This window comes from Hevea brasiliensis, chromosome 5 (assembly GCF_030052815.1).
Source record: "Hevea brasiliensis isolate MT/VB/25A 57/8 chromosome 5, ASM3005281v1, whole genome shotgun sequence".
NCBI lineage: Eukaryota > Viridiplantae > Streptophyta > Magnoliopsida > Malpighiales > Euphorbiaceae > Hevea > Hevea brasiliensis.
This window is the reverse complement of record NC_079497.1, coordinates 7177135-7193550: the sequence shown is the minus strand read 5'-3', so window position 1 is coordinate 7193550 and position 16416 is coordinate 7177135. Positions and strand designations below refer to the sequence as shown.

The window sequence follows — 16416 nt, the reverse complement described above, 5'->3', positions numbered from 1 at the left end:
GTTCCACTGATTGTACGTTGCATTGGTTGTAATCACAAAAATTATGACCAAAAAAAAAATTCTCAAATCCACATCATCATCACATTATTGATATGAGAAAGCAAAAAACAGGAAAAGCTTCTCAATCATTTAAAGTTTCTCTTTCTTTCTCTCTCTCTCTCTCTATCCAAACCAACTCCTCACCCACCCATTAGCCATTTAAGTGTATTCTATATCACACATAATTCATCAGAAGCCATTAACTTAATAGTAATGCATATATCTTGTGACTTAACTGGCGTCCACAGTCACCAATTTAATCATGAAGCAAGGAGCATGCTTGTGTTGTGGTGAATCTTTTGTTGTTTTTGTTTGTTTCTTGGTAGCTTATCCAAACATCCCCTTCCTGAATACGAGAGAGGGGGTAAGGGGAAATCGGCTCACATCATGGTTTCGTGTTAGCTTAAATTGTCAAGAATTTGCTTATTGCGCCAATTAGTTTAATTAAATTTTTGTGATTGGTTTTGACTTTTCAATCAAAAGCCTCCAAGCTTTTTTTTTTTTCTTTTAGTTGCTCCAAGATGTAACTCCGCCTCCATGAGGTTAGCAAGACAGCGGATTTTAAATTCGGATATAGGAGAAAGGTCGCAATAGGTTGACGGCCAACGTAAAATGTAATCATCTGACATGCTCATCTAGGCATGCTCTATTTGATGTGAATCTGATATCTAATAAAACTGAATGGTGAAAAAATGGATCTATCCTGATAATCTCAATTAATTAAAAATTAAAATTTAATTATTATTGTTATTGGATGTATATTATATTAAATTTAGATGAAACAAAAGTAAATCATTCGCATTAAAATCAAAAAATTCAAAAAAAAAAATTGTTCTGTGTTCCAATCTCAAGATTTAAACCTTAACAGCAATAACAATTAAATCTTAATTCTAAACTCATATATATATATATATATATATATATATATATCTTTTTCAAAGAAGGAAAAAAAAAATCCCTTTCTACCTGCAGATTAGGTATTTTAGTATGTTCAAATTTTGAAACGGCAACAGGTATGATTTCATTGTTTAATCTATCTTCTTCCGCATGATTTGCCAATGTTATTTATTTAAGCCACTTGTATAGCCAACTTGAAACCGGCACCTAATTTTTTTGGCAATTGAAGCTCACCTAAGCACACAAGTTTCTTCTTGTAGATTGACCGTTTAACCCACCCATGACTCATTATCAACTAGGAGTTTTGACCTTGCATACCTGATACTTAAAAGAGTACAATTTTTGTACCTTCAACTTTATAAGGTGAGGGTTTATGCGTGGATTGATTACTATTCTTCCAAGTCTACATCAAAAGCAGCCTCATTGAGGTCAGTTTGTGGACCATCCATTATTAAATGAACCATACTGGTCATGTGGGCAACAATCAGCTTGCATATAAGATAATGCTTTTGTGGGCCATATTCACTTGTTAGTATTCTTTGCAAGATTCTCTTTATGGCTGCCTTAATGTGTGGGCTCTACCAGAAATAGCAGAAGCCCTCAAGAAAACCTCTTATTGGTCAGCTGTAACTTGTATACCAAATGCATAGTCTTGTTTACTACAGTCTAACCTATTACTCATCAGCATTAGGTGTCAAGTCGGAAGCTCATTCCCTCAATCCCCCTATAAAATAAATTTGCTTACCAAATATAAAACAAATTATTCAACACGGAAATAGAGATTTAGCTATGCACTTCAAAAGAACAGTAAAAGAAAAGGCATTTAGTGCCTCTCTGCTCTTGACAGATTTAAGGTGAACAGAAATGCACATGGGACTCCAATTCAACTGAGTCATTACACCTGGAGGCCCTGCAAGCTTCAATGATTGAATCTCTCCTCATGATAGCTAATAATAATAACCACCCTGATGGTAGTTCAAATAAAAGCCAGTAGGTATTGCACATGGAGTCCTCAACCAATTCAATATATCTAAAGATCTCATAAAAGCCTCAAACCATCTTTCTTCTACACTCTCCAACTCCAACATCACATTGTGCACTATTTTACTTCTGGGGGACAAATGGATAAAAATACATCGAATAACATCCCCATTTGAGATTCTATAGGGTCAGAACTTTGCATCTCTCATCATAATTACATATGCCATAATAAGTGCAAGATAGGCTGGCAGCTGGCTAGTAGGACATGAGCACATTGAGGGTGGATTTTGTTCTCTCCCCATAAAGGTTGATTGTATAATAATAAAGCCTCTACAGTAAGGAACTCGTAAAAGAATGAAAAAAAGTGTCTTACATATGTTATACATCAACAGCATCAACTGGAAGGGATGTTGTCCTGTGAAGTGAATGTGGAAGCAATGACCTACTGTAGAAACTCTTGGCAGTGACCATGTCACTTGTTCTCGGGGATTCCTTCATCGCCACACAATTTCGGGCCCTTCTGGTATCCAAATTGGGGCGGCTATTATTGACATCATTATGCAAATTGGGACCATAAAGCTTCTCATGACCTAAAGATTTGAAGAGATCTCCATTGGTACTTCCTTGAAATGAATTCATTACTGCAGATGACAAAACCCCATTACTTGGTTTGCAGTTTCTATTGCTAGAAGTTGAAGATGTTGATACAATTCCTAATTGTTGATCTCTAAGTTTTCCCAATTCGATATGGTACTTCGCTTTAAGCCATCTCAATTCTTTCCGGATTTTGTTCTCATTACTGTCTGAGAGGTCATTGTACAATGAAGAAAGTCTGCAAAAAGAACCAGAACTTCTTAAGTGTAGAATTGACTTCCCTGCACCAGAATGAAATTCATTTTCCATCTTTACATTATTCTCATCCTTTGCTGTGATTGATTGATCAACTTTTTCATATTCTTCATCTGAATGGCTTCTTCCAGATCCCACTGGAATAAGATCGCGGCTTTCATGTTGACCCCAAATTTCCTGATAGCGTAAGCAGTCCGAATGGCTCAGTATGTTTGGAGCACCTTCTGTTGAATGAAGCTCAGGTTCATCAGCCTGGAATGTAATCTCTTCAAATCGGCCATGCATGGAAGCACATCCATTTCTACAACATGGATTATTTGATAGAAAATCTATAAGTGAACCATTAGAGGTTCGATTGGAAGCACAATTGTGACAGAAGGTTTGATTTGCAAAGCGAGGTGTTTCCTCTATGCCTGGCCCTGGCCTCCAATCTGGAACCAAGGAAGCAATCTCCCCATCAATTGTATCTGCAATTTTAGTCACATCTTGATCAGTAATATCAAGTTCTGCAACCATTTCAGTAGCAACACTCAATGCTGTATCAGTTTCAACATCAAATGGGAAATATATGTTTCGAATGCGACCTGCAAGGAGATAATAAAGTACCAGGTTAGACATTCACCAAAGTAGACGGGAAAGTTAACAATTTACAGAAATGCTAAGTAAGAGAAAAGAAGATAGGAGGCTTGCTAACCATCTTTATCTGTAATTCGAAGCCTTAAAAAGATTCCACCATCATCTCGCCTCTTCCCTTTTATACTTATGTCAACATTTGCATAATGTTCGTCATCATGATACTCAAAAAGTTCAATTCCACTTTGTTCGAACTCAACTGGATGATATTCCAATTCATTCTGAGCATCATAGCTATAGCCATTTGAGTATCCATCACTGCAGGGATAAGTATTGTCACGAAATTCAAGGTAAGGTTGCCTTATGAGAGGACCCATGCCATCAATTTCCGGCCCATAATCTAAAGGTCTAAAATTAGATTCACAATCATCAATTTGGAGAAATGGATCATTCAACAACTCTCTAGCTGAGAGCCTAAGTGATACAGTTGCCAAGCATTTCTCCACAAATTGTCTTACTTCTGGATCCTTCACTTTGTAGAGAGCATCAGGCTTTCTGCCCTAAAATGATAAAGTAGGTGAAATCTATCATTTTTCACAGAGAGAGAGAGAGAGAGAGAGAGAGAGAGTTCTTACAGAGATAACTTTCTTATAGATTTGAGCTGGATGGGTGCATTCGCTATACGGATATTCAAAAGTGACCATTTCCAAAATGCACATCCCAAAAGAGTAAATATCCACCAATTCATTGTATGCCTCTGCATACACTTCTGGGGCCATAAACTCTGGTGTCCCTGAAGAAAGAACAGGTCCATAGGAAAAAAAAAAAAAAAACACCACAACGTAAATATTACTTGAGAAATAGACGATCTCTTTGCTCAGCTCTAGTCAAGTGATGGATAAAGAGATTTCACAGGACTCGAATCAATTATGCATACCAACACAGTGAGCAGCATGCGATTTTCGAAGAATTGCAGCGAGGCCAAGATCTCCAATCTTCACTTCACCTTGGTTTCCATTGACAAAAATGTTATCGCATTTTAGATCTCTATGGATCACAGGAGGGTTATGGCTATGGAGATAGAGAAGTCCTCTCAAGATCTGCCTACACCAATTCTTCACTGCTCTAATGTTAACTCTCTTGTGCTTTAACCGGTACCTATGAAAGGCCAAAGGAAAAAAAAAAGGGCAAGAGGACCAACTTAAAAATGATAAATAATAGAGAAGACCCACAAACTAAAATGATTAGAAAAGCACCAAAAAAAAAAGGATCATGGAATCATTAGATTCTTGACAATTCTTACTGTCTTAAAGTCCCAGAGGTGAACATTTCAGTCACAAAGTTGATGTTCCTATTTGCAGTATCAACCCAAGAAGTATAAAATTTCATTATGTTCTTATGCTTCAATGTCTTAAGCAGATGAATCTCACAGTAGAGTCTTTCAAGATCTTCAGGGCTTTGCAGGAAATCATAGAGCTTGACCTGGTTCCAAGCAACTTCAATCCCTTCATACTCATCAAATGCTCTGTAACTGCATCAATTCAACATCCAATAACTCAAAAATCAATATCCAAACCATTTGCCAAAACTCACGTATAGATCCCAAGAAAAAGGCCAAATTTTGCAAAAATATGAAATGGGCATGCATCAAATTCAAACAAGAGAACCAATAAAGAAGAAGAGAAAAACAAAAATGAAGGACAAATCTGAAATGGGATCCAAGCAATTAAATGAAAGAGAAAATCTTGGATGCATACACTGTCTTTGAAGCTCCTCTGCCAAGAATTTCATTATACTGCAAAAAGAAAAAAATCATACTCCAAAATCAAACTCACAGCTCAAGAAAAGAGAAGCAAAGAGAGAGGTGTAAATATTATATACTCTTCCATATCTTCCAGTTGGATCAACTTCAACAAACTCAGAGTAATCTGGCTGAAGATGTGAGAGACCATTCATTTTCCAAAGCTTTTTTATGTATATTGGGTGGCAATTTCCTTCTTTTATTGCAAATTTAGGTTCCCCCTTGTTGTCTTTCTCTTATGAGTCAGAGTAAGAAATGCTAAAGAAAGATGATTTCTTTGTCACCAAAAAATATTACTTTTCTATGGCCTTTTTTTTTTCTGAAAGAAAGAGAAGAGGAAGAGAGAGATAGAGAGTGTGTGTTATAGGACAAAGTTTTGCATCTGTTTGCCACATTTTAAGAAAGAATACTTACAGAGCCACAGCCACCCACCCCATGAAGGGAACATCACAAATTCTGAGACAGAAATAGCCGGTGGTAAAAAGCCCTTGAAGGAGGCCTGCAATTTTCTTTAAAAAACAAATACTAATGCACAAAACAGGACCTTCCGAGCTTGACACTCGAATGGTATATGTGTATCATATTTACAAAATAATAATAATAATAATAATAACAATAATAGCAACAGTTCTTTTGTTAAATAAAAAAGTAGGTCAACTATAATAAATATGCTTGAATTTTATTATTTCGAAATTAACAATTTTACCCTTACACTACCATGAAAAATAGGGGAGTGTACCAAACGGTTTAAATTAAAAATTTAAATCGAATTGATTTAATTCGATTTTTTAGTATGGTTATTTAGTAAATTGGTTCAATTTTAATTCATATTTTTCAAAAATTTTTGTTATTCGGTTCATTTCGATTAATTTAGCCAAAAAATTGAACTAACTGAATAAATTGACATTTTATATAAATTTGATTTTCAATCTAATTCAATTAACATTTTAAATAAATTTGGTTCGATTCGATTAACATTTTATATAAATTCAATTTTATGGTTTTAGTTCAATTCGGATCGGAATCAACTGATTACAATAAAAAATAAAAAATTTTAAAGAATTAAAAAATATTATAGTATAATAATCTCAAAAATAAAGTCTAATTAAATTAGAAAAACTAAAACACTAAAATATGAACTAATTTAAAATGTCATATATTGAAATACATTAAAATTTTTATAATTTTATTGTAAAAATTAAAGGGTAGATTCAACAATAAATCATAAAGACAATAAAAAAAAAATATATATATATTAAAAATTTCAGATTTTTTTTAAATGTTAAATTAAAAATGTAATCAACATGAATCCCTAATATAATTATTGGGATTCCTAAAAAAATATATATTTAATTTTTTTTTTCTTAAACACTTGCTATGTATAAGATTTTTTAGGAAATAATTTGATGTTAGGTAAAACAAAATAGGAATCAGCTTGGTGTGAAAGCAAGGCCAAATTCATTCATTTTTATTCAAAAGGGGTTGGTGAATTCTCCATTTTAGAGATTAGTCAACTTAAAAAATAAAATAATCTTCAATTTTTTAATTCAAATTTTATTTTAAATACACTTTAACTAAATTAAAAATATAATATTAACCAATAGTTTACCCAAATGTTAAAGCCATTATCTCATCAAGCACAATAAATTAATGATATTTAAAATTTAATATGTAAAATACTATATAAATAATTTTATAAAATTATAAAAATAAAATGAGAATATTGTTGTTCCATTTATATATTGTTTTATTTTATAATAAATAAAGATGAGAATAGCAAGATATATATATATATATATGTGTGTTCCCAATTCATGGTGATTGATTTTTTTTAATTATTTAAATTAAAGAATCTAAATTTAATTAATGATTTGACAATTATTATTTAGTTCTTAAGAATAATATAATTAATTAAGAGACTTAGTTTAATTTATTGATAATTCCTTATATATAATATCATTTTTTTATTAGACTAAATAACTTGAAAATCAAGTTTAAATAAAATAATTCATGAAACCCCAAAAACTGATTGGTTTGGATCAAAACAAACTAAATTAGAGCGATTCGGTTCGATTTGATTTTTAAAATATGATAATTCGATTAACTCAATTTTAACGATTTGGTTCAGTTTGATTTGATTTAAATATAATACTTAGCCCTATTTGAAAGTAAGTGAAAACTAATCAGATTATCTCCTGATTGGTAAAATAAACTACTTAAAATTATTTAGTATTTTTATGTTAAATTTATTTCTTTAATTCAAATAGGGATGATTTATTTATACTATATTAAAAATATATATTATTTATATCAAGATTAACATTATTTATTAAAATTATTAAAATATAAATATATTTTATGATATGACTTTAAAAAAATTATAATTAATAATAGGATGTAGACTATATATTTAATAACTTTATTTTGGTATGGATCTCTCACTCCATTTCATTGAAGAGGAAATTTAGCTTAATCATAGGACATTGATTTTGAATCTTCTAATATGTTAAAACTCTTTTCATGTTCCATTGAACAAATGATGCCTTATAATGTGGAGTGCACAAAAAGTCATCTAAAAAATGAGTGATAGCATGAAAAGAAAAGCTGCTTAATTTTATCCATCTCTCCTCAATTTTGAAGTTATTTTATTACTATTATTTAATATAAATTTATATTATAAAAATATTCAAATTTCAATTTCTCTGTACTGTTGGATGATATAATCAGAAATTGATCTTAAATATATGTATAGCAAGGTAGATCAAGCACAGTAAAAAATTTTCTCTCATTGCCAAGCGAAAGAGAACATTCTCTATATGATTGTGGTTTATTTTCTCTAATTTTTCTTTATTTTTAAATTATTTTTTATCGTGCATATTTTAATTTATCTGGATATTAATTTATGATTGGAGTATCCAATAAAATTTAATTATAGTGATTTTGAGCGATATTAAATTAAAATTTAAGTATTTTTATGATACAAATTAAAATTTAAGAAATATAAAATTGAGATATGACGATGAAATTAAGCTAAAGTTATTCATCTTCTTGTGTAGTTTAAGCCAATCAAAGAGTCAAAAGTCTTGCCATTTCACTTTTTTGTCAACCCAAGTTATTCCCATGTTTCACACGAATGAGGTAGACTCATGGAGATATAAGCTCCATTTGAAATTATGATTGAAAAATAAAAAAAATTAAATTAAAATTACTTTTTTTTTAAATACTCTCAAAATAATTTGAAAAAAATATTTTAATGATTAAAATATGTTAATAATATTATTAAATAGATGTATATTTAAGCAAATTTTAAGTTGATGGAATCCTTACCCTCATTAGATTTTCTTACTTGCAAATCTTCAAAACATGTCTCTAGGAAATTAGGCATTTATTATATATATAATGTAAAAATCAAATGTTCTAGAATAGTATTGATAGTGAGTGAAAGAGTTTAGTGGGTCAACATTCTACCCACATCTTTTTGGCCTATAATATTTGGACTATTACATTGAGTTTAAGTTGTACCTCTATTAACAACTTGAACTTTTGGCACAAATCATACAACCCCATTTTTTTTTTATATTTAAAAAATATTAAATTTTAAAATTAGATAAGATGAATTCCATCATATAAGTAGAATATAATTGATAGAGACATGATAAATGAAAAAAAAAAAGTTTAGAGTTATGGAATTGGTCAAATTCAACCTTTTTCACACCATTGTTAGGATACATTTGATCTTTAGCTAAAAATGAAAATGCATTAGGCTGAGAATTATATAATTGAATACTTTGTAACCTAGTTTGATAAGTTAGTATCAAATCTCAATCAAACACTTAGATAACCATCTATTTAAAAATGAGGAAAATGCATATGGGAAAAAATAGTGTAATTTTATTTTTTAATTTTATCTCAAAATTAAAATTCAATCATCATTCTAGTGCTTGGGTAAGACTAGGATAGCAATTTTAGACACCAACTATGAATATAATATTATAAAAATAGTGAATTCGGTTTGGAGTTATTTGTGTTCATATTGATTCATTTATGACACATCAATAATTATGTCTTACCGTAAGTTAATTCGCTAATTTAATTTGACATATTTATGATACATTTTATTATTCATGTTATGTGTTAACCTGTAACTTGTTAATTTACTTATAATTAGTAAATATAAAACTAATTATTAATTATGTTAGATATTTATTATTTTATTATAATCAGTTTGCATTCCCTTCATTAGAACTCATTTAATTTGTAAATTTATGTATCAAGTTAAAAATTATATTGTTTTACAAATAATTAATTTTTTAAAGTTTTAATTAATTAAATGCTAAAATATTGCTTAATTGTTTAATGTTAGATTCCATATTGTATATTATTAAATTTATGCATGATTAAAATTAATGCATAAATTTTATATAATACATTATTTTATAAAGATTACAAGTGTTAAATGTGTCAAAATGTATTAAATATGTTGATTCCTATTAAATGAAATAATTTATACCAAATCATATTAAAAATATTATTTTATATTAAATTAATTTAATATAATTCTATATTAATTGTATCGCGTAATATGTATATATTATTATGCATATCAATTGATTCGCGAAATATGTATTGATTTTGTACTCGAGTCCCTGTAGAGCCAACAGAAACAACAATACAGTCCAGTAGCCACGTGTCAAGTATGGAGGTTAGGGCACAGTGATGACACCATAGACTCGAGCTCACATGCACAGATCTTAGGATTTTGTCTGGTCTTAATCTAAGAGCTCAACAGTTGGGACATTTTTCTTGCAGAGTTGTTTCTGTGGGTGTCTGCTGAAAATCTCTACTCATGATTTTGACATTAATTAAACCTAGCTAAGGCCTAGATCCTTTTTTCCCCATTTTCCCTTTTGTTTTGTTATTGAGATTTTTTTTTTAAATATTTCTATTAATTAATTGTTGGAATAAATTTGTGAAAAATTTTTATTTAAACTTATTGTTATAAATTTATGTAAAATTTTTACTTAAACTTATATTATTATGTATTTAAAATATAAATATATAAAATTTATATATTTAATAAATAAAATCACACTATATATTTTATATCTTAAATTCATAATAAATCATATGCATATAATAAATCTATTAATATATAATAACTTTCGCTTAACAGAAATTTGGAGCATATCAATTTTATTGAAAGGGAGAAAATAAATTAAATAATAATTTCTTGGATCAAATATTATGGGTATTGATTAATTTTATTTATAAAATCTAGATTAGACTGAAAAGATAAGTGTGTAATATATAGAAATGAATTCATAATTTTATATATATGAAGAAAAGTTTGTATGTAAATACCATGAATATTATGTATGAATTCATGATATATAGATTAGACTGAAAAGGTCTATCTATCAATATATAAAATTTTGAGATCTCATATCAATTATATATTATATATAAATTGATTTATATAAAAATAAAAATTTCATTAAAATTAATTTTAATTTTAATGATAATTTATTTTTATCATTAATTTATATATTTTATCTATATATATATAATTAAAATACTTCCTTAACTTTTTATTTTTTAAACGTATGATGATTTCATTGGGCTGGGAGTAGCATTTTTTAAAAAAAAAAAAAACATTATTACATATGGAAATCAAAGTTTTACTAATGATGGGCAGAACAGGAACAAAGGTGTCATTATCAAGAATCAATTTTCCACGTTTGACTAGTTGTCGTTGATTCTGTCGTAGCTTGGATTAAAGTCTGAAAAAAAAAAAGCATAAGTACTTCAAAAAGCACAATTTAATGACTTCCCATTCTCCTAAGTTGCTATTTCTTCCAGAATAAATAATAATTAATTATTATTATTAATCTTTGAGATTAAGACATGTATTATATTTAATGAAATTTAGATTATTTATTTATTTATGATTAATTATCTATAATTATAATTTTTGATAGCCTATTCGTATCAAAGATGTAGTAAATTCTAATGTCTAAAATAAAGGATAAAGTCTTAGCTCACTGATTTTAATTTTACTCACACTAAATAGACTCGTTATAAAGATAAAATATTTTAAATATAAATTTTTTCTATTCATAAGGGTTGGACATTTAATTTTACTTGTGAAATATAAATTTATTTATTACTAATGTCAAATCTATTGTACTTATATTATGATATTTATTAATGAATTGTCAAATTTTATATTTTTAAAAAGAAATTTGAAATCCATGCTCTATGTCTTTCATACTCCATATTTTAAAGAGTAACTGAAAATTTGAGAATGCAAGTTTATAAATTCTATAATTCACCAATTATTTGATACTAAAATCAAAATAATAATCAACTAGACTATGCTAAAATATACTTCAAACCCCGCAATTGTAGGGATTTTATGATGTAAGCTATAGATTTAAGCTTAAAGTATTGGACATTTGCCTTGATTAATTAACATCACTTAACTATTTACTTCATGTTCAATCTGTATAGTTTTTTTTTTTCCTTATTTTTTGTTGAATCATATGATTTCCCATTTTAGCCACCAAGTGATTGGGAATTTTGTTCGTATAATATATAGAAAAATGATATTGAATTATTGATAGTGGAATAATAAAATATTATATTTATGTTTTAATGTTGAATTCAATTCTAACATCATTACTTTGCGAAAATAAAACCCAAATTAACATGGAATGTTAAAATTCAATTGAGTTGGAATTTGTCTTATAATTTTTTTTTTAACATAGGACTGTAGAATTTTGAATGATATTGATGGATTTAGGAGAAATTGGATGAAATTGTAGTGTAGAATGGGCATGTGGACTGTTTGGGATTTAGGTTGAGGATTAACACATGGGTATAGTTGACCATGATGGATTATTCAGGATTCTCGAAGCACATATTTTTATAATATAAATATATAAATTTTATTTATAAATGAATAAAATTATAATTTTATATCTAAATAAATATTATTTTTTAGTATTTTTAACGTGTACTATTATCTATTCTCTTAACTTCTACAATTTTTGTTTTGTTTTCCTTTTCTAGATGTTATATATTAACAATCCATTTAGGGAGCATAGTGGATCAAGTTTTTATGGGTATCTGACCGAATATGAAGAATTTGAGTAATATATAATTCGATTCAATGTTTGAAAAATAGTACTCGTGAAGAGCTCGGGTCAAATTCAAATTTTATATGTTGAGTATTTATTACATAAATTCGTTTATATAAATACTCAATTATATATAAAATATATGATTTTTTTAATGATATTTATATATTTTATATTTATATTTTAAATAAAATAGAATTTAAATATTTTATAAAATTATTAATTTTTTTAAAATATAAATTATTGATAAATTTTTTTATATGTAAATTATTAATTAAAATATATAAAATTAAATGAGTTCGAGTATTATTCAAGTAATAATAATTGGATTTGAGAATGATTCGGATAGTTAATAATAAATTTTATTTGGATTTAAAACGGACTCAGATAATTAATAATAAATTTTAATCAAATTTAGATTCGTGTAAGATGATAATAAATTTCCATTTTAAGTATTCCATCTTAAAAACTAACTATAAACAGTGGCAATTATGGTATGAAGATTCAATTTTTTTATGTTTTCCATAAGTTTTCTTAATAAAGTAGCTGGTTTTTTAATGTATAATTAACTATTTAAAAAATAAAAAAAATTTTTATGAAAATTTAATTTCTTATTTTATTATATTTAACTCTATGTATTTCTTTACACATTACATTTTAATTTAATAATATTAAAATTATTTTAATTCTGCAAAATTTAAATTTGAGTGGTGGAAAGAAAAAAAAAAGCCTATATTATTTTTTGGGTTGAGGTATTTGTGGACCAAACTGGGCCTAAGAGAGGCCACATAGCTATTCACAGGTCTCATCCATCTAAAATAAAAACCTTATCAATGACTGGAAACTGACAACTGGCCCCTCGGTATGCATATTATTTAGAAAGTATTAAAAAATAATATAAAATTAAATTTAATAAATTTTATTTATAAATATTAAAATAATAAAATAATTTTTTATAATTTTTTTTAATAATATTTAAAATAATATTTTTATTTAAAAAAATAGTTTCAGAACTCTAAATACAATGTCAAATAGACTTTTAAAATAAAAAATTTTTAAAAATTTTAAAATTTTTAAAATCTTTAAAATCTTCGCTTTTCAACTACTAAATTTATAGGCGGTGAGATTTTAATACCTTATTTACCATTATTTTATTTTATTTTATAAAATCTTTTCTTATTTTGATGGTATTTGATTTATTTATTGGGTATAGTTGATAGCTGATATATACTCAAATAGACGTTTAACAAGCTTAAAAAATTAAAGCTAATAGCTGATGGATAACTGATATAGTATCCATCAGCTGCAGTTTGTATAACTCTATTTTTAGAGCCGTTTAACTGAATTAGTTTAATTTTTTATTTTGACTATATTTTTTTTCTTTAACTTAAAAAATAATATTATTGATATTTTTATCTTTTTTATTTATAATTTTAATGTTTTAATTAACATATTTTAATTTTATTAAATTTTTTTATTAATAGCACAAAATATAAAATATTTATTTATATTTAAAAACTTAAAATTAATTATAAGTTTAAACTTAAAAATAATAATTACTTTACTATTTTATCTATATTTTTAAAGTTATTTAATTATTTTTTTAAAAAATCAATTATTTTCTTATTTCAATAATAAAATAAATAATATAATATAATATATTAATAATTATATATTTATTTTAATAATATAATAAATGATATAATATATTAATTTAATAATTATATATTTAATTTAATAATAAAATAAATAATATAATATAATTAATTTATAATTTTATATTTATTTAAATAATAAAATAAATTATATGATATGTATACTCTTGTTAGTCATTTCATATGTCAATAGTAATAATTAAATATAATTTTATTAAACACTTAATATAAATCAGCCATCATCAACTATCAACTATTATCAATTAATAGCTATCAACTAACAGCTATTAACAGATATCAATTATTAATAAAGTTTATCAGCTAATAGTTATCCTCCGTGTAGGGGAGAGCAGTTTTCGGTTTAAATCGAAAAATCGAACCGAACTGATTAAATTTGGTTCAATCGATTGGGTTTTAAAATTCATTCGGTTCGATTCGATTTATAATTTTAATAATTTCAGTTAATCGGTTCAGTTCGGTTATTTTCATAAAAAAAAATCAAAAAAACCGAACCAAACCGAAATTATTAATATATATAGGAAATAAAAAATCAAACCGAATTGAATCGAACCGAATCAAACTGAACCAAAATAAAAAAAACCGAACCGAACCTTAAGATTTTTAAGTTTTGATTTCTATTTTTTTTTGTTTTTATATTTTTATTATTTAGATTTAATGTTAAAAATATGAAATTTTATAAATTTCGATTTGATCGGTTTAAAATTCAACCGAACCGATATTTATCGATTCGATTCGGTTCAATTTTCTCTTATCAATCGATTTGATTTAGTTTTTAAAATTTTTAATTTTTAATTTTATCAGTTTGATTCGATTCGAAATCGAACCGACCGTTTGCACGCCCTTACCACTGTGTATCAAACAGACCATCTAATCACATTGTCACCTAATTACATTGTTAGGGTTAACGGAAGGAAAGGGTATACGCCACTTTTGGGTCTGATGGGCCCATAATTTCAATTCGGCAAGCTTTGATTCAGAGGCCTTGTCATCCCTTAAAACCCTGTCTGCAACAGTCTTGTTTTGCGAAGTGAAGCGCCATGGTATTACTGTACATATATTAAAGTATACTTTATCCTCATATTTTATTTCAGTTAATTATTATTTTTTTGGATGAATATGGCCCGATGTCGATCTACTTTCTAGAATTTAATGATTTAATTTCAGATAATTGGTGTCCCGTACTCCATCACTCCCTGTTACGACCTCTACACCGCCGCTGCCAACAGCACAAATGGCTGAATCTACCGTCGCCGCTACTCCCCAGCCTCTCAAAATCATAACCGGAGCGGATTCCTTCGGCTGCAACCTCAAGGACGCTCTTGTCTCGCATCTCCGCTCTCTTAAGATAGACGTTGAAGACCTCGGTACTTCCTCCTACTACTCGATCGCCGCTGAGGTTGGCCGCCGCGTCTCCGCTGCTAACGCCACATCTCCATCCTCTCTTTGCCCTGAAATCCGTGGCCTTGTAGCTTGCGGAACCGGCGTCGGTGTCTCCATATTTGCCAACAAGTTCCCTGGCGTCTTCGCTTCCACCTGCCTTTCAACAGCCGAAGCTATCAACACCCGCTCCATTAACAACTGCAATGTTCTTGCGGTCTCTGGCATGTCCACATCTCCAGAATCTGCCATAGAAATCCTCGACACCTGGCTCAATACACCTTTCAAAGCCCCTTGTCCTGCTTCTAATTTCGCTCCGTGGAGCGAAGAAATATCTTCTTTCCTGGAAAATTCCCTTGCTGAAATGCCAAAAATTGGACAAGAGGAAAAATCCAATGAAAATAAAGAAGAAACTCTAACTCCGTGTGCTCTATGTTGCTTAGTGAAGAACAGGAAGCTGGATCCGATTGATATTATCCCAGGAGGTTCAATGAAGATAGTAAGGGAGAGCCCAACATCAGCTATAGTGAGCTTCAAGGCAGGGAGTGTTGAGCCGGCCCATCACCATACATTTGGGCATGATTTGGTGGTGATGAAGGGGAGCAAGAGGGTGTGGAATTTGAGCAAGAAGACAAAGTATGATCTGGGTGTTGGAGATTATCTGTTTACTCCTGCTGGGGATGTGCACAGAGTGAAGTATTTTGAGGATACAGAGTTTTTCATCAAGTGGGAGGGCCAGTGGGATATTTTCTTCGATGAGGATCTGGAGGTTGCAAAGAGTGCCATTGAGAAAGAAGCAGAGGATGGATTTGAGTGGATAAAGTAAGGTGTGGATGTGAAATGAGCTTCCTTTTTCTATAATGCCGGATATGTGTTGCATGGTAACTCTTTGTTGTGTAATGAAAGTTAATATCATCATTGTCATAGAGTGAAATATATTGAGGATATGGAGTTGTGATCATTACCATTTGCTGTTAGTCCTGAACTTGAGCCTTATTTTGATACATAAATAAGTTATCTTTGAAGTAACTTAGTTGCTCATTGTGTTTGATAGCTGATCATGATTTTGTGCTATTCCTAGTTG

At 28.6% G+C, this 16416-nt stretch overlaps 2 protein-coding genes across 3 annotated transcripts; one reads left to right on the top strand and one right to left on the bottom strand.

The window, feature by feature from the left end:
- Positions 1–1744: 1744 nt before the first annotated feature.
- LOC110656751 (probable serine/threonine-protein kinase WNK9) lies at positions 1745–5660 on the bottom strand. Its single transcript, XM_021813673.2, has 7 exons — positions 5221–5660; positions 5097–5134; positions 4643–4870; positions 4277–4497; positions 3975–4132; positions 3461–3899; positions 1745–3350 (listed from the first exon to the last, which is right to left on the bottom strand). The coding sequence occupies exons 1-7, from the start codon at positions 5293–5295 to the stop codon at positions 2296–2298; spliced, it is 2214 nt and encodes a 737-aa protein (XP_021669365.2). The 5' UTR covers positions 5296–5660; the 3' UTR covers positions 1745–2295.
- A 9200-nt stretch (positions 5661–14860) lies between these two features.
- Positions 14861–16361, top strand: LOC110656754 (DNA damage-repair/toleration protein DRT102). 2 transcript variants are annotated; one of them, XM_021813678.2, is made up of 2 exons: positions 14861–14995; positions 15120–16361. In XM_021813678.2, exon 2 carries the CDS (start codon positions 15187–15189, stop codon positions 16156–16158), a length of 972 nt encoding a protein of 323 aa, XP_021669370.2. In that variant the 5' UTR covers positions 14861–14995; positions 15120–15186; the 3' UTR covers positions 16159–16361. The 2 variants fall into 2 exon arrangements, with proteins under 2 accessions (XP_021669370.2, XP_021669369.2); XM_021813677.2 differs by having other exon boundaries at positions 14884–15017.
- Positions 16362–16416: the final 55 nt, after the last annotated feature.